The sequence below is a fragment of the Balearica regulorum genome, chromosome 3 (genome assembly GCF_011004875.1).
Source record: "Balearica regulorum gibbericeps isolate bBalReg1 chromosome 3, bBalReg1.pri, whole genome shotgun sequence".
Taxonomy (NCBI): Eukaryota; Metazoa; Chordata; class Aves; order Gruiformes; family Gruidae; genus Balearica; species Balearica regulorum.
The window spans coordinates 29,963,672-29,986,665 of NC_046186.1; the positions used below are offsets into that span (position 1 = coordinate 29,963,672).

Here is a 22,994-nt window from a genome sequence, read left to right on the forward strand (position 1 = left end):
ACTATTAAGAAGACTGAATAAAACTGTGACATGAATATTTGCATTCTTTTAGGAACATCCAGTAGTCTCCAACAATTAAGGGGAAATGTTATATACTAGGATATTTGCCGATACTTGGTGAATTCTCCAAATTAGGATAAAAACATCAACATTTCAATACTTAGACTGAAGACTAGGAAATCAAGAGAAACTGAGAATACTTGGTCCAAAAACTGCATAGAGATGCCCAAGCATTTACAGACACACTGCTACCTATGGTAGAAGCATTAAGTTGGAAGAGGACTGGTGCTTTTTGTAAGGAAAATATTCTAATTCTTTCATTCCTACTTCTATCATGAAAGATGGGATAGACTTTTAACACGTTTCTAAAGTGAGTATCTTCAGTATGTTTTATCTCCTCCAAACTTTCCTGACTCATTTATTACGATACTAAACAAATCCTGAACACTGAATAGTTCGAAACACAGTCATTCTCAAATTATTTTTTTAGAGTTAATAGTACAGAAACTGCTTGTGATACACACAACTGAATTGCTTAGATGATTAAATGGTTTTAATACTTTACAATGCAGAGTTTTTTCAGTATTTGTAATATATGACAGTTTGCTACAATGCAAATCATGACGTAATAGGGATTAACGGCCTTGCACCTGCCCAGCTTGGAAGAGAAAAAGAGCCTCTGCAGTAAATTATGCCAAGAGAGGGTAAACCACGTTTTTTTCCCCACAATATAGAAAATAGTGCACAAAAGCTGTATGTTAAAACCTTTAGTTGAGGAGCAGCTATTTCCAGCCAATAAGAAGGGTAAAACATTTTTAATCTGTTGCATTCTTGACATATTCAGTTACGCAGAAAAGGCATAGCTCTAATACCTCGTCAGCTATTGTATTCGTCTTCTTGTTGTAACAGGCATTCATCATCAACTTTTTAGTTTTACGCATACTGGCAGTGCTAGGAAGGAAGTATATGAAGAATCAGTTCCCTTGATCTAGTCTCAGATCTTGCCTGGCAAGATTATGGAGCAGACCCTCCTGGACACTATGCTCCAGCACATGGAAAATAAGGAGGTGATTGGTGACAGCCAACACGGCTTCACTAGGGGCAAATTGTGCCTGACAAACTTGGTGGCCTTCTATGATGGGGTGACAGCATCTGTGGATAAGGGAAGGGCAAGTGATGTCATCTACCTGGACTTGTGCAAGGCATTTGACACTGTCCCACATGACATCCTTGTCTCTAAATTGGAGAGACACGGATTTGATGGATGGACCACTCGGTGGATACAGAATTGGCTGGATGGTCGCACTCAAAGAGTTGTGGTCAACGGCTTAATGTCCAAGCGGAGAACGGTGACGAGTGGTGTTCCTCAGGGGTTGGTATCGGGACCGGCACTGTTCAACATCTTTGTCAGTGACATGGACAGTGGGACTGAGTGCACCCTCAGCAAGTCTGCCAATAACACCAAGCTGTGTGGTGTGGTTGACACGCTGGAGGGAAGGGATGCCATCCAGAGGGACCTGGACAGGCTGGAGAGGTGGGCTCATGTGAACCTCATGAAGTCCAACAAGGCCAAGTGCAAGGTCCTTCACATGGTTTGGAGCAATCCCAAGCACAACTACAGTCTGGGTGAAGAATGAATTGAGAGTAGCCCTGAGGAGAAGGACTTGGGGGTGTTGGTGGATGAGAAGCTCAACATGAGCAGGCAGTGTGCGCTTGCAGCGCAGAAAGCCAACTGTGTCCTGGGCTACATCAAAAGAGGCGTGACCAGCAGGTCGAGGGAGGTGATCCTGCCCCTCTACTCTGCTTTCGTGAGACCCCACCTGGAGTACTGTGTTCAGCTTTGGGGGGGGCCTACAAGAAATCTGGAGAGGGACTGTTTACAAGGGCGTGTAGTGACAGGACAAGAAGGAATGGCTTTAAACTAATAGAGGGTAGATTTAGATTAGATGTTAGAAAGAAATTCTTTACAGTGAGGATGGTGAGGCACTGGAACAGGCTGCCCAGAGAGGCTGTGGATGCCCCCTCCCTGGAAGCATTCAAGGCCAGGATGGATGGGGCTTTGGGCAACCTGGTCTAGTGAAGGGTGTCCCTGCCCATGGCAAGGGGGTTGGAACTAGGTGATCTTTAAGATCCCTTCCGACCCAAATCATTCTATGATTCTATGATTTAAGGTACCTCTAACTTTTGCAGCAGAGCTGAGACAACAAATACTCAAGAGAATCTGCTCCAGCTCCACATTGTGTACTTACCAATAGGGAAAAATTTGTTGCAATTTTCTTTTCAAGAAGAAATAAAAATAAGAGTTATGTATGACAAATTGCTCAGCAGGCCAAGTCAAGCCATAGAACAGCTTACTGCTAATCAAGCATAATTATCTCAAGAGTATTGAGTAATCAGTTCACTCTTTGTGACAAAGTGACTCATGTGACATCAAAGGAAAAAATAGGATTGGCTTATGAAGTCATTTTATGTTTCCCATAACTTCACACAAAGATTTACTGGCTGCTTGAAACATACAACTTCCCTGGTAAAAGGTCTGAGGTGCATAATCCACTCTTGCTCAGGCCTCTACAAGCCTGCTAAAATTTGAGGTATTGAAAGGTTAAAATAATGACACATAATAGGAGGACTACTACTTTACTTATGAGAAGGTATTGCCTCATGTTTCCACCAGTGTAAATATGGAGATTTTAGGATTAATACGTTGGTAGAAACTGAAGGGAATCTGGGAAAGTACAGGCACTCTAGTTTTCTTCAGGACCAATAACTTGTTATACCATTTCAGGTCTTGTTCCTAAACATGTTGTCCTGAATGCTCTCACATTCTTGATCAAGTTTTCTGCTTGATTTTTACCTCCTGTTACATCACTATGTACCCACTTTTGCTTATCCTGTCCTGACTCTACAATGTCCCCCACTCTTCTGCCTCACATATTTCTTTCCTTTTCACCCTCCCCATCCTACAACTTCCTTCACTTGCAAACACATATCACAGCATTTTAGAAGATTTCTTTTCTTCTTTTACTTTCGAAAGCACACTACCTCTTTACATCTGTACAGATATGACTGATTTGAGAACAAAACTGAGACTTTTCGATAATGTTTAGCCAACAGTTCTTTTAACTTTCTGTAATATCCATGCAAGCAGAGATCACAATCAAAGGAAAAGAGTTTCTGAGATGCACCAAATCAAGAAAGAATTATTTTCCCTTAAATATCGATCATCTTTTCTCAGCAGGATGAAGTCTGAAAATTCACATTATTTAAACTTTATTATTATTTAAATACAAGTCAAGTTTGTGTAAAGTTACTCAGAAATATTATGGTTATTATTTGCAAAGGGAAATCATCCACCCTTAATGTTTTTTCCTCCAGTTTTAGTTGGGTGGTAGCTGTCACACTTTGTATTCATTGTGCAATAGAATTTAATTGCAGATGCCTTTGTTTGAACAATGTTTATCAACTACAGGACTAGAGACCTTGCACAGGAATCCAATAGTGCATCCCACCTATTATACTCCTCTCCAGATCCCAGTAACTATTATCAGAACTTGTCTCTGCTGGTGAGCAGTTACTTGCTGGAGGGAATCATACATTAATCTCTTTACTTCCTCAACTAAGCTGAAGGAACAGTTGAAATGGCAGTGTTTACACTTCCTGAATGCTGCTAAATCATCCCTAAGGATTACTCAACTCCAGGGCATGTAAAAGTGTCTTTGAAAAGCAATCTGTGCATTTGGGATGCACCTCATATAATACCAAATAATAGTTTTTTCAAATAAATAACAAGAGAAAATCTTAGTAGGGGTTGTCATGACTTGAAAACCTATGTTATTTTAAACTACAGAAGTTGATCATTAGGGTTTATTTTGAACATATTCAACATATGGGTTTAAGAGCAAAGCCTAAGAAAATTCAGTAATTGCACTAACTGCTCTAAAATCTAAATGCAAAATGTCAGCTGCATGGCATTCCTCTTATCTTTCATTTGCTGTCCTTCAAAGAAAATTAAATCTAATCTTTTTAGGCTCCTCAGAACCTACAGCACAAATGACATTTTAAGATACCAGAACAGTACTCTTTGCTATGCTGATGAATGTTAGCACGAATGCTATATAGTTCGGTTGGTGCAACAATCTACAAATTAAAGCAATGTATAGACAACCTTAACATATAATGCTGATATTATTTAACAAAAGCAGAAACCACCTCTTCTGAGCAACTGTGAAGACAATAGCTTCCCTTACCCAGAAATACTTGTTTTATTCCACTTACTTTTTTTTTTTTTTTTTTTTTTTAATCATACGGAAGTTAACTATGCCTGTAGAAAGGTCCTTAGAGCCCTGTCTTTCAAAGACAGAAGATGCTATTGGTGATCTATCAGTCACAGGAGTAGATGTTGCTCATAGCCTCTATTGGCTTTGAAACTCCAAATGACAGGACCTACTGACTGTTATAAATATGGTTCTCAAGATGGCTTCTATATACTTGACACCCAAAATCTGCTATCATTAGCATGCATACCAGGAGTTTTATTCCCAATATCACAATTCTTTCTGCTGTAAACTAGCATAGTCCTGGGAATATCAGGCAAAATGAACTTCTGTGCAGATGGACAATATAAAGTCTAGAAAATGTTTAAATATTACAGGAACTCTTGATGATTAGAAAGCAGAACAAAGTTGTCAACTCAAAAGGGAAATTTAATCCATCAATCACAGGTAAGAATCTGGCACCTTCGACTATCATATTTTTTGCTAGAACAACAATATCCTATTTAAATTACCAAAATTATTTTTAAAAACTAAACCTAATTAAATGTTTGGGAAATATACAGTTATCACTGAAGAGTTTATTTTGTCATTTGTACGAAGTATTTCTTGTTGCTGTGAAACACAATCATCAGTAAAAAGGCTTTCACTATAGATATATCCTTGTATGCGATCTCCTTGAAAAGTCTGCTTGGTAATTTACATGGAAAGAAGCTAGTCAGTATACTCTACTGTCAGATAATACAGAATACTATGAATTAATTTCTCATGGCAGTTTTTAAAATGGTTAGCAAAAATATTACCTGACGTCATTATGATTCTGTTACATTTTTTGAGTTTTATATTTTTACGTTTTTTATATCTGCTGATAACATAGAAAATACAAAGTGAAAAAAATCAAGGTAAAATATTTCTGAAATGAAAATGAGGTGACCTAATTTAACAGACCAGCTTAATTGATCGTAGTTTCATTTGACTGAGAGTGCATAATAAAATAAATGAAAAGTGAAGGATTTCTACTTAGTCAGGAACATTAAATTATTAAAGTACTAGACTTTCTTTAACCTTACTTTCTATGAAGGCTGAAATGTCCCATCACCTGATCAAAAACACTTCTATGCTCTTCAGATACAGTGTAAATATTTTTAATATTATGTATGTTACTATACTAAGACGCCTACTAGATGTTGCATACATACCTTAGGGTGGACTTAAACTTCAGAGTCTGTGATTTGTCATTCATTTACTTGTTTCAAATTTTTGTATATTTTGACATATAAACCACTATTTCACACTTTGTCAATCCCATTTTCTCATAAATGAGCCATGGATGCTATAATATTGTGGACTTTTCATGTATTAGATTGTGATTTTTTTTTGCAGATAAATAAAAATGATTCCTTTTATTCCTTCTGAAATTTCTCTTCCAGATTTCATTGTAATAAGAGTACACCTGAGACATCATTTTTCCTCCACTATCACTATTTTACTTACATCAAAAGACATTAATATAAAAAACTGATTGAAAGTTAGCCACATATTGTTTCAAATTTTCTGATCATTCTGCATTGTTATGACACAGTAGATGGCAGATTTGAAAGTATGATGTTAACAAATGTTGATAGGCTTTTTTAATATATCTACACAATGTTTAAACAGAAAAGAAACATCATTTACTACACAGATATATCACTTCAGTGAGATGAATACTAAGGATTATTGACCTGAGAGCTAAAAATTTGATGAAAGGAGGTTAAAACTCAGTATTTTCAAAATGGATAAAATACTTTTCAGTGTAACTGAACTAAGAACTGTTCATATTGGTAGTATGGAACATATCTGTCTCGATCAGGAGTACAGAATGTGTATGTGTGTGGACATTTCTCAGTGTGTTTGTGAGTGTATTTTATAAACTTCATAGACAACAGGGTGTGTATACACAATATATGTAACTTACATATGTAGATTTTTACATGTCAATATATTAATGTACTCATTTTCATTCTTCTCTAGAAACTTAGAAATTAATGAATTATGTATAATTTTTAAAAGAAAAGTTAATTTTAATTTGTTTACCTTTTTCTTGTTATGGCACTCATGTACATAGAATTCCCACGGATTTTCCTATATATCTTGCTTGCCTAGAAGTCTGAATATAAAGAACTCAGAGTAAAAAACGCACTTCAAAGTTACAGGTTATCAAAATGCTTTTGCTTGCAGGGCATCATTTTGCCCCTAAATAAAAGCAGAAGCAGGCCAGGCTTGCATTAACACTTCTGTGAGTTCTTTATCAGATCACTGGTGAGAATGACTGCTTGTGAAAGAGGTCTGGAAAGTTACCAGGTTCAAGCTTCTAGCAGTTACAGATATAGTGCAAATATTGGATCATAGTTCAATGCATTCAGTTTGCATGAAATTCCATGCTAACCTACATAGGTAGCATTTTATCTGTGTTTAAAGTATTTCCTTCCCTGATATAGCAGATATAACAAGACACATTTAAAATCAGCATATGATTACAGCTATTGAGAACAGAGAAACTAAAATGGGCTGAATAATAATGGTATGTCTGACAGAAATGATAAAAGACAAAGTTTAAAGGATTCATGGGAATGATGGCAGATCTAGTGAATATAACAGACACAAATCAATATGATAAAACAGAATTAGAAGGCAAAGGTGTCATGTAATTTCAGCACTTTTCAGAAACCTCAGCATACACTTTTTCATATAATTGAATAGAACTTGATGAAGGAGAAAGATGGAAAACCATTACATTATTATGCAAAACGATATGTAAAAACAATTAAAGGTCTGAATTTTCCTTTCTCCTAGGAGTCTTTAATTAATAACAACTGAATGTGAGCAAGGAAGAAATCAAAATTTGAAATTCGGCAAAGCAAGATTTTAAACAATAATACTGCATATGAGGATCCTTGTAGTATGTGCCAATTTGGCTGTTATTAATCATATTTTCAGATCCCATTTCATATGTTAGGCAGTCTTAAGGGAAATAATGATAGATACTGAACACAAACAGTTTAAGCAGTGGGAGTAGATGACACAATAGAGGGATGAAAATTCACTTCAGTAAAGTATTTGTTTAATGTGTGTTATTCTCCATAAATAATAGAAGTCAAGTCAGTTAACGGCTGTGTAGTAGCTCTATTTTTCTGAGATGTGTTAAAACAGTTCTAGTTCTACCGATTTTGGTCTCCCAAATCTCTTTGAAAGCTCCACCATCCACATGAACAGAATAGTCAGCCCAATATTCTATTCCTTTGCCAAATACAAAAGTACAAAGAAGCAGAATACTATATAAGGAGGAAAGGAGAACAGTTTACATCCAATCCCAGAATAGATGTCTAAGGCAGGTGGTGCCATTTCTCTTCTTTTACTACAGAGTGATATAGTTTATATGGATTAACTAATGGCTAGCTACATGTAGGATGAATCCCACTCTTGGTAACTATCTAGATACTGGCATGGAGGTAAATACTAAGAGTCTTTTTAAACTATGTCTGTAAGACAATCCTCTCCCAACAGTTACAGGGTATCACAGAATCACAGAACAACTGAGGTTGGAAAAGACATCTGCAGACCATCTAATCCAACCTCACCTGTTCATAACAGGGTGCTCAGGACATTGTCCAGTTCAGTTCTGAATTTCTCCAAGGATGGGAACTCCTCAATCTCCCTGTGCAACCTGTTCCAATGCTTGACTGCCCTGACAGTGTAAAAAGAAAAAAAGGAAAGAAAAAAATGTTAATAATTTCCTGCATTTCAATTTGTGTCAATTGCCACTTGTGCTGTCAGTAGGTATCACTGGGAAGTCTCTGGCTTCACATTTATAAAGTCCCTCTGATAAGGTAAGATAACCTCCTGAGCCTTCTGTTCCTAAGGCTAAGAAAATCCCAACTCCCTCAGACTCTCCTGATATGTGAGATGCTACAATACTTTCATCATCTTCATGGCCTTTTCCTGGACTCACTCGAGTAAGTCCATGTCTCTCCTGTACCAGGGCCAGAAATGGACACAAGACTCCATATCTGGTCTCACTAGTGCTTTACAAAGGGGAAGAATCAGTTCCCTTGATCTAGTCTCAGATCTTGCCTGGCAAGATTATGGAGCAGACCCTCCTGGAGACTATGCTCCAGCACATGGAAAATAAGGAGGTGATTGGTGACAGCCAACACGGCTTCACTAGGGGCAAATCGTGCCTGACAAACTTGGTGGCCTTCTGTGATGGGTTTACAGCATCTGTGGATAAGGGCAGGGCAAGTGATGTCATCTACCTGGACTTGTGCAAGGCATTTGACACTGTCCCACATGACATCCTTGTCTCTAAATTGGGGAGACATGGATTTGATGGATGGACCACTCGGTGGATACGGAATTGGCTGGATGGTTGCACTCAAAGAGTTGTGGTCAACGGCTCAATGTCCAAGTGGAGAATGGTGACGAGTGGCGTTCCTCAGGGGTCGGTACTGGGACCGGCACCGTTTAACATCTTTGTCGGCAACATGGACAGTGGGACTGAGTGCACCCTCAGCAAGTTTGCCAATGACACCAAGCTGTGTGGTGTGGTCGACATGCTGGAGGGAAGGGATGCCATCCAGAGGGACCTGGACAGGCTGGAGAGGTGGGCCCGTGAGAACCACATGAAGTCCAACAAGGCCAAGTGCAAGGTCCTGCACATGGGTCAGCGCAATCCCAAGCACTACTATAGGCTGGGTGAGGAATGGATTGAAAGCAGCCCGGAGGAGAAGGACTTGGGGGTGTTGGTGGATGAGAAGCTCAACATGAGCCAGCAGTGTGCACTTGCAGCCCAGAAAGCCAACTGTGTCCTGGGCTGCATCAAAGGAGGTGTGACCAGCAGATCGAGGGAGGTGATCCTGCACCTCTACTCTGCTCTTGTGAGACCCCACCTGGAGTACTGTGTCCAGCTCTGGGGGCCCCAGTACAAGAGAGACATGGAGCTGTTGGAGCGAGTCCAGAGGAGGGCCACGAAGCTGATCGGAGGGCTGGAGCACCTCTCCTATGAGGACAGGCTGAAAGAGTTGGGCTTGTTCAGCCTGGAGAAAAGGCAGCTCTGGGGAGATCTAATTGTGGCTTTCCAGTACCTGAAGGGGCCTACAGGAAAGATGGTGAGGGACTGTTTATGAGGGAATGTAGTGATAGGACAAAAAGTAATGGGTTCAAGCTGAAGGAGGGTCGATTTAGACTAGATGTTACAAAGAAATTCTTTCCTGTGAGGGTGGTGAGGCACTGGAACAGGTTGCCCAGGGATGTTGTGGATGCCCCCTCCCTGGAAGTGTTTTCAAGGCCAGGTTGGATGGGGCTTTGGGCAACGTGGTCTAGTGGAGGGTGTCCCTGCCCATGGCAGGGGGTTGGAACTAGATGATCTTTAAGGTCCCTTCCAACCCAAACCATTCTGATTCTATGATAACTTTCCCTAATGTAGCCCAGGATGCTGTTTGACTGAACATGGCCCTTTTGAGCCTGGCAGTTCAGCCAGTTTTTAGCCCATCTCACTGTCCATTCATCTAGTCCATACAGCGCCAGCTTGTCTGTGAAGATGTTATGACAGAAAGTGTTGAAAGCCTCACTAAAGTCAAGACAGAAAACATCCACTGCTCTCCCCTCATCCACCAGACCAGTGATCTCATCACAAAGGGCTATCAGGCTGGTAAAGCACTATTTCCCCTTCATAGCTCCATGCCAACTATTCCTAATCACCCTCTTGTTCCTGCTTCCTGTGCCATTGCTCCATCAGCTTCCCAGGAACTGAGGTGAGGCTGACTGGCCTGTACTTCCCTGGATCTTCCTTCTTGCCCCTCCTGAAGACAGGAGTGACATACGGTTTCTCCTAGTCACCATAACCCTCTCCTGATCACCATGACCTTTCAAAGACTATCAGGAGTTCAGCCACCTCCCTCAGTTGTGGAAGCATCATTGTATTAGGTCCAAGAGAACTGTGCATGCCCATTTTTATTTAATGTTCCCTCACCTCATCCTCTTCCAGGATGAGTCTTCCTTGGTCCAGAATCTTTCACTGGTCTCAGGAATTCCCAAAAGCCAGTCTTATATGTAAAGAATGAGCCAAAGAAGGTACCAAATACCCTGAACTTTTCTGTGTCCTTTGTCATTAGATTCCCTGCCTCATTCAGCAGAGGGCCTGCATTTACCCTAGTCTTACTTTTGCTGCTGGATAGCCAGTAAGGAAGCCACTAAGACAGAAGTGGTCTGTAAATGTGCAGACCAAATTTCCTCAAATAGTCCTGTATTTTTACAAATGGGCTTACTTTTCAAGCTGGTAGTAGAATACGTTTGAGCTCCATAATCAAGACCAAGTGAACAAATCATTACATGTCTTCATAGATTCAATTAATGGTATGGTAGTTGAAATGTATACCTGGAGACCAGACCAAAGAATATACTTTTCTTCCAAACACATCCTATCTCTCATAGCCCTTTTCTAGAGGCCCCTGTTACTTTAAACTCTCTTAGAAGTTGCTGTAATGTATGAAGTCATTGTCAGATGAGAATAACTATACTGAAACATATGAAAAGTATGTAATACCCATCTTCTCCAGAGTGTAAGTTATCAATGGTGGATCATTAGCATTTTTTTCGCAAGTTTTAGTAATATGGGTTATTAATAAATACACTAAGTCTAGTAAGCACAGAAGTGTACAACAGGTTTAACAGCCTGACACGTTTCTTCTAGTACAGATACCCCAGTGTATTAGGGATCTTACTCATCCAAGCATATTTCTCATCTGGCTTTATAATAGTCCTATTTCTGCCACTGAACAAGGCATAGATTTGCTTATGCAGCAGCACAATAGCAAATATTACTTTTGGGGATGCACTGTTCTTACCCATCTATTCTTTCCATTAAAAAAAAAAAAAAAAAAAAAAATCCAGCTATGGAAAATAAGATATTGAAAGATATTGCCTTTTAAGGTCTCTTTCTGTGTACCTCATAACTTATGCATGTTCATGTATTTTGAACATATGGATACTGGAATCATGGCAGCATTACCTGTTTAACTCCCAAGCAATGTTCTACTCAAGAAATGAGCTCTAAAGCCCTTTTCTGCTTTCTAAGGCAGTGTCTTTAGGAGGACGGACTAAGAGATAAACCTCTCTGATGCTTTTACAGGAAAGGTGAAAGTAAAGTATGTCAACTCTATTCTTCTTGGTATATTTGGGCCTCCCACTTTCACAGAGGAAGGACAGTGGTCAACTAAACTGTGGTATGCAATACTATGATCTTGTTGACTTTTAGGTGTCTTGATATTGTATAAGCTAATAAGCAGGATTATTATGGACCCCAAAGAGTTCACCTGGTGCCAAACAAATCACAGGCATTCGAAGAAACCCTTAGAAAGTGTATGGCATAATCCATGCAAATATACTTCACACTGAGGGTATCAAAGAATAAGAAAAAAACAACTAAACAACAGATTAAGAGAGTTTGTTAAAACCTAAACCACGGTTTTCTTTGCTAGTTCTGAGGGGACCTTTTTAAGCTAGTAGTTATGCACTAGATATGGAGCTTGAGATTTATTTCCATGTTGATTCATATCTTGATCTGATGGGAATCCACAGTGGTATGCTCAGACAACTTGACCTCATGAGTGCAGGCACAGTATCAGGAGGCACTTCTGGCAGAAAAAATTGATCTGTCTACTTATGCATGCATATTGAGAATGAAATCTACATGGACAAGCATTCACAGGAAAATAACTGTTATTCCATACAAAAACAATTTTTTTACTTGTCTGTTGGCACCTCTTTATACATATCTTACATAGCCTAGAATTTTTTTAAACTTTCTATGATGTGATTTAAATTGATGAAATAAACCCATTTTTTTTCTACATAAACCCCCAAGCAAAGAGTGAAAAGCAATAAAAGTAAAAAACCTCTCCTTGACTTGATGAGTATTAATTTTGTAGAAAGTATAAGTACAGTATAAAAAGTAGTCCAAACCAATCAATGTTCCCTGATATTTAATTCCAGAATTCATAGGGTTTTGTGTGTTCTTTTAATTCCCTGGCTTTATTTCTGAAAGAGTTGTAATGTTCTTACAAAAGTACTGTTTTCAAAAAATGTAGCCATTGTTTGTCTCATTTTGGTATGAGAAGTATTAAGTTAATTATATATAAAAATGATTCTCTCAAGAAATAAAAATACATTTTTCTCTCTACTTATTTTAGATTCCAAAATGTTAATAATCATACCATATACTCATATACTGTCACCGCAGAGACACCTCCTGAATTTATATGTAAGTATGATGAGAGCCGAAATCCTGAAAACTTTACTGTAGTGAAATGACCCTGTTGGGTTGCTGATTGCCTGCCAGCATTATAGCAGCCTCCAACCTGCTTCTGTATTGATCTAGCAGCCTACGTGGCAGAACATGAAGAGTAACCATCTGTGTCAGGTACAGCAGCAGGTGCTGTATCCATTGAACAGGCTGCTGCCTGATTACAATAAATCTCTTTCAAGAACCTGGCAACCTTGACAGACACTTTTATCTTTGTATAAAAACACCCCACCACCTCAAAAAAAAGTTGTTTGAATAGAAATGAGAAACTCAACAGATAACAGCAGCTGATAAAGGCCAGAAACTGAATCCACTGCAGATATACTGTGAAGTCTAGGTAAGACAGTGTTTAGATTCATGAGGAGTTCCTTATCATGCGCAGCAGCGGGGTCTGCTCATCTCATATGTTTCAGTACAATATTGCTAACATTCTTGTAAGGCAGAACTTAAAGTAGAGTAACAGGTATGTAAAGATAAATGCTTTGTCACTAACATTTTACAAATTTTTGTTTGCACAGAGGCTTGTGCAGATAAAACCGAGTAAGGTAACTCATCGCTAGAAGATTCAAATAATGACAGCTTTTCAGGGTATCCATCAGTAAGTCTATACCTGAAGTTTTTGTAGAAACACTTGACCAGATTGTTTTCGGAAATATTTTGAGTCTCACCTGTATTTATCAGTAGATGTGTTTTGAACTCAGAACTACTATTTACTATGTGGGTTAAAAGTAGCTCTTGAAATACACTACTCAGTGAACATTTAAGAAAGTACCCTGACTTAATGAAGGATAGATCTCCATAAATGGATCGTGCAGTTTTTATCCAGTAGTTGTTGAATTTCCTTGTCAGCTGCTCAATAGTAGTTAATCATTTTGTCAAGTCTATATTTATCTCTTTAAAGGATGTAAGTGATGAAAATTATGATTATAGATGGTCTTTGAAGGAAAAACAGTCAGACAACATGAATCAAAACATGGAAAATGAGTATCTGATTCTTGTGAAGGAAAAGGCAGAACAGACAGTTCTATCAGTCAGAGATGTGTGTATATTTCCTGTAGTGGGATGCAAAGATGACAGTTCTGTGAACTCCACTGATTATGTTATTTTGCTAGACGAAGAAAATAAATACCCAGAAGTAATAGCAGTAGCTCCCATTAGTGTGTACCAGCTGGTTAATATCACTGAGTTCATCCAAAACATCACATAAAATGGGGACTGTTTGCTGTGCAGAAGTTGGTCTGAGAACTCATCAGTTTTATTCCAGTCATAAAACATGTTGCACATATTTGGCTTAACTCACTTAAAGAATCAGCAGACTGTGATTTGATGTTTGTGAGTCTCTGGCTGATGGATGAAGCAGTAATAGCCAAATATTCACTAGGAAGAGATGTTTGCATTTGAATTTCATGACTAACTAAGAAACTAAGGAAAAATATCTGGTTTTAAATACATATCTTAGTAGAGGAATGAGAAATTATTGAAGAACTTTGTAATCTCCACTGCACTTCTGCTGCTGAAAAGACACCTGACAATTCTTCAGGACCCTTTTGAGGCAATCTAGAGAGAACTGAAGCTGCACTTGTACAATTATTTGTAAACTGTAATCCACAGGAGAGTAATGACTCACTATTTAATTCTATTTCAGCCCCTGGTATGTTACTAATTACTGAACTCATGTCTGTGGCAGATAAAGCAACAGTCTGGTGCTGCTCTAATGATGCAGCTTGTATAGGGAAAACAGAAAGTGTCATTAAGGAACTAGTGATAAACAGGATTGTATCATAATTATGCTGAGGAAAAGGTACTGACCTTAAATCTACGGAAATATCAGTAACCCCATATGGTACAGGTGTGATATTAGACTTTATTTTTACTAAGACCTGAACAGTAGAACCAAGAAAGTGTGAAGAGAGAATATTTGTTGAGGTTGCTAACCTGAATACCATTGAAGACTCTCCAGTGGCAATTAGTCCTCCTAGTCCATAGCTCAGTTTAGCCAAACTAGTGGTCAGAAGTATCCCACAGCCTTTTTCAGACCTTTAAGGATAAAAATGTAGAAAAAAAATCCCAAACACCAAAAAAACCCCCAAAACACCCCACCATAAGAGAAACGAAAAAATTAACAACTTTGGCCCTGGACTGAGTCTGCAGCAAATTACATGGCCATCAAAATCTCATTCAGTCTTACCAAAGTATTATATAGCAGACAAATACAAAACTGTAAATCATATTCTTAATAAAGGTGTGGAAGTGGTTTTAGTGACTTCAAGAGCTGAGTAAATGCAAACCTTCCTATTATTCATATTCTCTGCTAGGGTCACCATCAGAACAAGTGGCACTGCTCAGAACAGAACTATTAAATTTTCTAAATTAAACTGCTACTGTGTATTGATATAAAATGAATTAATCACAAATCTTATCATTGAGAACATCAGCAAACTAGCTGACATGATATTTTGGAAGATATACAGATGTAACCACATTTACTAACTGCATTTCATTCAGTGTCATTACTTACATCAAGAAGGAATATTACCTATTAAGAATGCAACAAAAGCTTAGGTATATCCCCAAAAGGCTAGTCTGTACAGAAATCAAATGTTCAGTAAAACTCATTCACCAACTTAAAAAAACAGGACTCCTGGCTTATTTCTTATGGAAGTAATTCCTTTGATAGAGTACATAAGCAAAAAATTCTGAAACTAACTGTAAAGAGGATGCCTTATTCATATGCTATCTGTATAATACCTAGCTTTAGTGAAATGAACAAGCCACAATGGAGGTACAATCTTCAAAACAAAATGTTGCACTGCTGTTAGTGTTGACTTTTCTTCAAATATTTTTAAAACCACAGCATAGGAAATTTTTTAGCTTCCCAAAACCATCACTATAAACAGTTAGAATAGCAGAGATGTTGAGGATTGCTCCAGATATTTTTTTGTGAAAAAACATCTAGGTGCACAGAAAAGGAAGCACTCAGAAAAGCTGTGAACTAGGAAAGGAAAACCAAAGTCCCCACGGAGTAAGGCACATTATCTTTCTGCTACCGACTAGCCAAGGAAGAAGGGAAGACTGGCAGCAGGGTCAGAGTGAGCTGAACACAATATGAGGCATATGAAATTGTGTACTCTAGCAAAGCAAACTGAAAACTAAGCTAAGAGAAAGTGCAGTTTTCCTTACTGAATGTGTAAGATGCTGGGAAAAATTATTTTGGGAGAAAAGAGTAATTTTCTAGTTATATTTAAGTGCAATTAAATGGATTAAATAAAAAGAATAGAAGGCAGTACAGGTAGCAGAAAACAATATTCTTAAGAAGAAAATGAATACTTTTTTAATATTCTTACACTTTAAAAAGCACCAACAAGGAAATAAGTTTGATATATGCATTACTCAGAAGCTTTTTCTACTTACCTTGGGGCACCTCTCCTGCATGAAAATCAGGAGACGCATGTTTAGACCAAAGTTCCATAGACACAGCTAGAGCTGACGGAAGGTCATTGTCTGAAATCTCAGCAGGAAACACTTCAGCCACTTCAGTGACAGTTTTCTTGCTTTGGGGGATAGTAGGTAAACAGGTGATATTGTTTATTCCATCAACACAAAGAAACCCACTGGAGCAGGACTGTATAAGGCAATCATTGTAATTAAGCTCACAGCTTCGTCCCTGAAAGAGAATTTTAAAAAAGCTATTTTTGAAGGCAATTTGCATTTCATAGTCACGTTAGTTCAAAATATTGTTTTCTTTTGATTCTAAAATGTTGTTTATTTATATTAAGCTGTCCACACTTTTGAAAGCAAATCTAATAATGTAGAAAATATCGCTTAACTAATTTAATAATATAGTTGTGTATTTAAAATTTTAACTAAATGGTATTTTGACTCTGACACAGTATTACAAATTATCAATAAAAATAATTTCCTCACAGATTTGTAATTGCAAAGTATCAAAGATGGTATTGTCACCAGTAATAAGAAGTGGTTAAAATAATCATTTTCAGTTAGCATGTAGTTATACAGAAAACTTTGTACAGAGGAGTTAGCTCTCTGAAAACCTAGTTTGTTCTGATTGCCAAGTTAATGCTCTTTCTTTTTGTACACTGTAGCTCAGTATTTGTTCCCTGTTGCTACCAAATCTTCACACAGCACCTTGGTAATACATTAAGTTCACAGATAAGTCTTAGAAAAGAAAAAATGTAGTGTCAGTCTCAAATTGGGCTTAGCACTCACTTTTTACTTTTTATCAAGACTAACAATTTATGGGAAGCCTGAAATATCCTTCCTAGTAATAAATTTAAAATGTTCATATTCAGTGGTCTGTAAAAAAGGCAAGAAATAATGTATTTCTTTTACAGCAATAATTATGTGAATTAAATGCATTCTTGAAGTGTGAAATAAATATATGCTGAAGCCAGGCTTGGGTTCATTTTATTTTCACTTCTGTTGTAATGAACTAATGGGCTATGTTAATAGATACAGCTAACTTTGCTAACCTAAAAGGATCTTACATATCTGGATAACTATTTAAAATACACACAGTGTCATCCCTGAAAGTCATGCATGTCTGCCAACATATCATCTGGCACATAACCAGACATAGCCACATATTAGCTCTGGTAATGATCTATGGGTTTTTTGACTGGGCTTGTTCATTATTTTTTCATCACCGTTTCCAGGCTATGTAATATAACCACAGTTTTAGCTCTTTTGCTGCCTTTTACCATCTGCTGCTTTAGACAACTGCTGACAGAGAGAGCCTTGGGACCAACCATATTGTCAGGCCTTAGAAATCCCAAACCACTGGTGGTTAGGCATAAAGAATATCCTGCAACCACCTTTTGGTGACTAAAATGTCTTAAGCATCCAAGTCCTATTTTCAAAATGAAGAACGCTACCTAAAGGGAGATGTTTCCTCCTCTTTAAAGGAAAGCATTAAGCCTGATCTCCTCCTCAGGGCTTCTAAGTTGCCAGTTGTTTCCTGCCTTCTCTAATAGATGTCATAAGAAGCCTGGGAAATAATGCAAAATTATAAACATAACTTTTAGAAGCTAGCTGGTGCAGTGCATAAATCTCAATTTTTTATCTTACCTCTAACTACTGTAAAATTGTTCTTTTTCTTTTCTTTTCTTTTTTTTTTTTTTTTTTTTTTACACAAAGACAGAAGACATATAAATATTGGAGAAATCGAAATTTTACTGCTTATGTATTAGCAAACTAATGAACCAGGGGTTGTAGGTTTCACACAGGTCCTATGTCATTCTAACTGTTGTATGAAGGTATAGTGGATACTCTATAGGTTGTTTCAAATAGCATTAGGTGCTTATGGTTAGGCAACCAAATCACACTTTTAGTCAAGAAAATCAAGAAAGGTGCAGAAGCTAATCAATCACCCTAATATAGACCCAGGACTGGATTTGGAAACCAAATTATTTTGGGATGCTCTCATATCTCTGAGGCAGTTAGATGGTATTGACACATATAACACAAAATCCATAGAAAACGCACAGCCCTCTGTGTGGTAGCAGGAAGCTGGGGAAACCTCAAAATGGCATCGGACACCTAGGTTTGGGCTTTAGGTGTCTGGGCAGCCAAACAACCTGTAGGCTCCTCTGACCATATCAACTAGGTCTCCATTTAGAATAATGTGAGTATAGGTACTCAATGTATAGATAGGCATCTACATGAATTTAGGTATCTGCATCTCACATTGTATCCCAAAATCGCCTGCCAGATCCAGAAAAGCCTTGCTGTTGTCTGAAACAGTATTTAGACTGCACACATTACGCAAAGATCTTGTAATCTTTCAACACATGCATTCTGTCATCATTTTATGCTTCTGAGGTTTTGTTTGCACCTAGAATTCTAGGGGAAGTGGTGAAAAATTAATATCATACTTGTATCCCTGAGGAAAATATTGTGAAAACCACTTAACTGGTATCATAAATGTTTTAATGATGCTGAAGTATTATTATGTTAGCCTCAGAAATTAAATTCTCAGTGCAAATCCCATTGAGGCATTGAAGAAATATGTTCTTGGAATACTATAAACTACTGAAGCCTGATATCCTGTAAAGTGTGTCTTACATTTAACAGTGAAGAGATATGATTTCTAACTGAAGATTCTCCTGCAACTGAGGCACATGTAAGAAAATGTAAGTAAATTCTCTAGTGCTCAATAAATATGTGCTCATTGCACACTTTCCCGCAGACAAGATGCTTAAATAGTCTCTCTTGTCTACCTGGCTAGCTATTTACGCAGAACTTGAAGCAACTTACGTTTTCTGAGAACTCTATCAATTCTATTAAATTCATTTAAGATATTAGGAAACAATAGGAGGTGCAAGAGAGACAGAGGCAGAAATGCAGACATAAAAAATGAAATTACTTTTCTTACAAGTAGTATAAATCATTTAGTGTTTAAAATGGAAGAGTTTAAATTGAGGGGTTTGGAATGATTTAGATACAGCCATGCCTATTTCAGTCCAGTTTTAACTTGTTTTGGCAAGCAGATGAGCTACCTGGTAAATTCATAGCATCTTCTAAAATCACTCACTGTATTAGTATTCCATAGCGTGAAGGAACAGCAGGCCAATTTGTATGTTGGATTTCCATACAATAATAAAAAATAATTTCCTCCTTGTTCTCTTCTAATTCCACACATAGCACAAATGATCAGTTCATTCCATGAATAAGATTTCTCTCTAATAATCTTTCATAATTCTATAAAACTTACTTTTCATTGACTTTCACTGTGACAAATTAGTGCCTTTTTATTAATACTACATGTAATGGTGAAGAGCATTTGATTATGATTTTATGACTCAGAAACAAAGCAGATGTGGATAACCTCCACTATGCATGAAGGGTACATTAAATAGTCATAGATAAATTTGATAGCCTTGAAAGTGTCTGTAAATGCTTTAGTTAAATGCTTTAACAGTTTCCATGCAGGCAGATGCTGCAGATTTACATTTAAAAGTAGATATGCATCTATAGATGTTTCCATTTAAAAAGTAAACATTTACTCCATATACCATTGTCTATGCTTTTCTTCTCAAAATTTACGAGAAACTTCATGATTCATACTTTATGATCCATTCTTTGGATAGCATTACATATATAGATTACAGAAGATTTACTTAGCACACACTGTAGCTGGGGTTCCTTGAATACTTATTCCTGTGGGAGTTTCACTGTTCCCACCACATATGGTTAGGAACCAGAACCAGGGTCCTACCAAATACACATCTTGAGATGTTTAGACCCCAACTGTCCTTAACTTTCATACCAAAGATATGTATGCTAAACATTTCTCTCTCTCTCTTTTTTTTTTTTTTCATGTTTTCTTTCTTTCTTTTGGTGGACTTTCCAAAGTACAGTGGGATCTGAGGGACTGAAGATGGAACAGTGAATAATAGAAGAAAATCAAAGACAATACATCTTAAATACCAGCTACATCTGAGGTTTTGTAAGTTTTTCTTTTTTAAGGGGTTGTTCTGAGACATAGTGTACAGTCAACACTCAAGCTACATACCAATAGAAAAGCTGCCCCCATGGGTTAAATATCTAGCTCCATCTTCAGTGAGCTATTAATGAATACTTGGGGAAGAATACAGGAAGAAAACAATCACAGTTTGCATCTGATAATTCACCAGATATACCATTCCAACTCCCGGCAATCAGTAATTCAGAAACTCCCTAACCCAGGGTAACATTCAGAAGAGTAATTAAAATTATGATGGACCTATCCTCCTTTTAAATCATTTTTGGATTTATTTATACTTTTGGGCTCTACAGCGTCATGCAACACTGACTTGTATTACCAGCGAAAAAATAATTTCTTTATACAGAAAGCTTCCTCTCTGATGGTTTTTTTTTTTTTGGCATTCAGAAGATTTTTGTGTGGAAGTAAATACTAAAAAAATAGCCTCATTCATCTTCTCCATTATAGTTGTTCATATAGGATAAATAATGAAAAAATTGAGATTATTTTAATGTGAGGGTTTGACTGTTTTCCATATAAAAAGACTGTGTCCCTTAACTGATATATCCTTTATCATCACCTGACCTTGTTTTGAAGACAAAAAGACCGCAGTTGCTATGAACCGTGAAGTATCAACAGTACCCATTGTACTCTGTACAAAGCACCCTATGAAAAAATGGTATTTATTCTTACAGGCTATTTTCTTCCTTCTTAGGATAGTCTGTCAGTAAATTTAGTTAGATTATATGCATTTTTAAAATCCATTTTCAACCTACCAAGTCCTTATGGTAAAATACAGATTTTACAAAATTGTGGACAAATATACACTGCAATTGGGAGAAATTACTGGTGACTGGAAGAAAGCATATGTCACTCCTATTTTCAAGAAAGGCAGGAAGGAAGATCCAGGGAAGTACAGGCCAGTCAGCCTCACCTCAGTTCCTGGGAAGCTGATGGAGCAACGGCACAGGAAGGAGGAACAAGAGGGTGATTAGGAATAGTTGGCATGGAGCTATGAAGGGGAAATAGTGCTTTACCAGCCTGATAGCCCTCTGTGATGAGATCACTGGTCTGGTGGATGAGGGGAGAGCAGTGGATGTTTTCTGTCTTGACTTTAGTGAGGCTTTCAACACTTTCTGTCATAACATCTTCACAGACAAGCTGGCGCTGTATGGACTAGATGAATGGACAGTGAGATGGGCTAAAAACTGGCTGAACTGCCAGGCTCAAAGGGCCATGTTCAGTGTTCAGCAGTATGAAGTCCTGCTGGAGGCCAGTCATTAATGATGCACCCCAAGGGTTCACACTGGGCCAGTAATAGTCAAGCTCTTCAGTAGTGGATGATAGGACAGAGTGTACCCTCAGCAAGTTTTCACGTGATACAAAACTGGGATGAGTGGTTGTCACACCAGATGAATTTGTTGCCATTTATACTGGCCTCGAGTAGCATGGACAGGTGTGCCAACAGGAACCTCAGGAAACAGCCAAGGGAAATGCAAAGTCCTGCACCTGGGGTGGAATAACCCCACACACCAGCATTTGCTTGAGGCTGACACACTAGAAAGCAGCTTTGCAGAGAAGGACTTAGGGGTCTTGGTGGATGACAAATTGCACGAGCCAGCAATGTGCGCTTGTAGCAAAGAAGACCAGCAAAATCCTGGGCTGCATTAGGAAAACCATTGCCAACAGTTTGAGGAAGGTGATCCCTCACATCTTCTCAGCAATGGTGAGGCCACATCTGGAATACTGCATCCACTTCTGAGCTTCCCAGTACAACATGTCGTGGTGTAGCCCCAGCTGGTAACTAAGCACCACGCAGCTGCTCGCTCACTGCTCCCTGACCCCAATGGGATGGGGAGGAGAATCGGAAGAAAAAGGTAAAACTCATGGGTTGAGATAAGGACAGTTTACTAGGACACCAAAAAAAGAGGAAAATAACAATACTTAGAATACACAAAGCATGTGATACACAATGGAATTTGCTCACCCCCAGAGCCAGATTCCCAGCCCTTCCCTGAGCAGTGGCCCCTCCTCCCTGGCCAGCCCCCTTTATATTCGGAGCATCATGTAATACCCCTTTGGCTAGTTTGGGTCAGCTGTCCTGGCTGTGCCCCTTCCCAGCTTCTTGTGAAAATTAACTCGATCCCAGCTGAAAACAACCTACTAGAGAGAGACCAGCAAAGGGCCAAAAGAGATGGTTAAAGGATGGGGCATCTCTTGTATGGGAGAGGCTGAGAGCGCTAGAATTTGTTTAAACCGGAAAACAGAATGTTCAGGGTCTGGGTTATCATCAATGTTCATTAATACCTGATGGGAGGCTATAAGGAAGACAGGGCTAGACTATTTTCAGTGGTGTCCACTGACAGAAGGGCCAACAGGCAAAAGCTGAAATACAGAAAAATCTTTCTGAATATAAGGAAACACTTTTTCATTGTAAGCGTGACTGAGCACTGGAACAGGTTGCCCAGAGAGGTAGTGGATTCTGTCCTTGGAGATATTGAAAACCCAATTGGACACATTTGTGGGCAACCTGCGGTAGCTGACCCTGCACTGAGCATGAAGTTGGACTACATGGTCTCCTGAGGTCCCGTCCAACCTCAACTATTGGGTTATCCAGAGTCTTCTTGAAAGTACTAAGCTACTTTATTTGCTGAAACAAATTAAGATCTTGACTGAAATGAATATGACTGTATCTAAATCATTCCATCATCGATTTGAAACACTGAATGCTTTAAACTATCTGTAAAAAACAACACTAAAAATACCTTTGTGCTATGCTCTCAAGAGGACAAATATTAACTCTAGCACTGGCTGCTGAGTGAAGGGAAGAACTTGGGACAGCTCACAGAATCAAAAAATCCACTCCAATGAATATTTTATAATTTTCCTCATTTCCCCTCTG

General features: G+C 38.2%; 1 protein-coding gene across 1 annotated transcript in view; it reads right to left on the reverse strand.

The window, feature by feature from the left end:
- EYS (eyes shut homolog) overlaps positions 1-22,994 on the reverse strand; it is a 906,089-nt gene that overhangs the window by 365,489 nt on the left and 517,606 nt on the right. Inside the window, 1 exon segment of the mRNA XM_075747398.1 lies at positions 16,024-16,276. Coding sequence (XP_075603513.1) covers positions 16,024-16,276 — 253 coding nt within the window.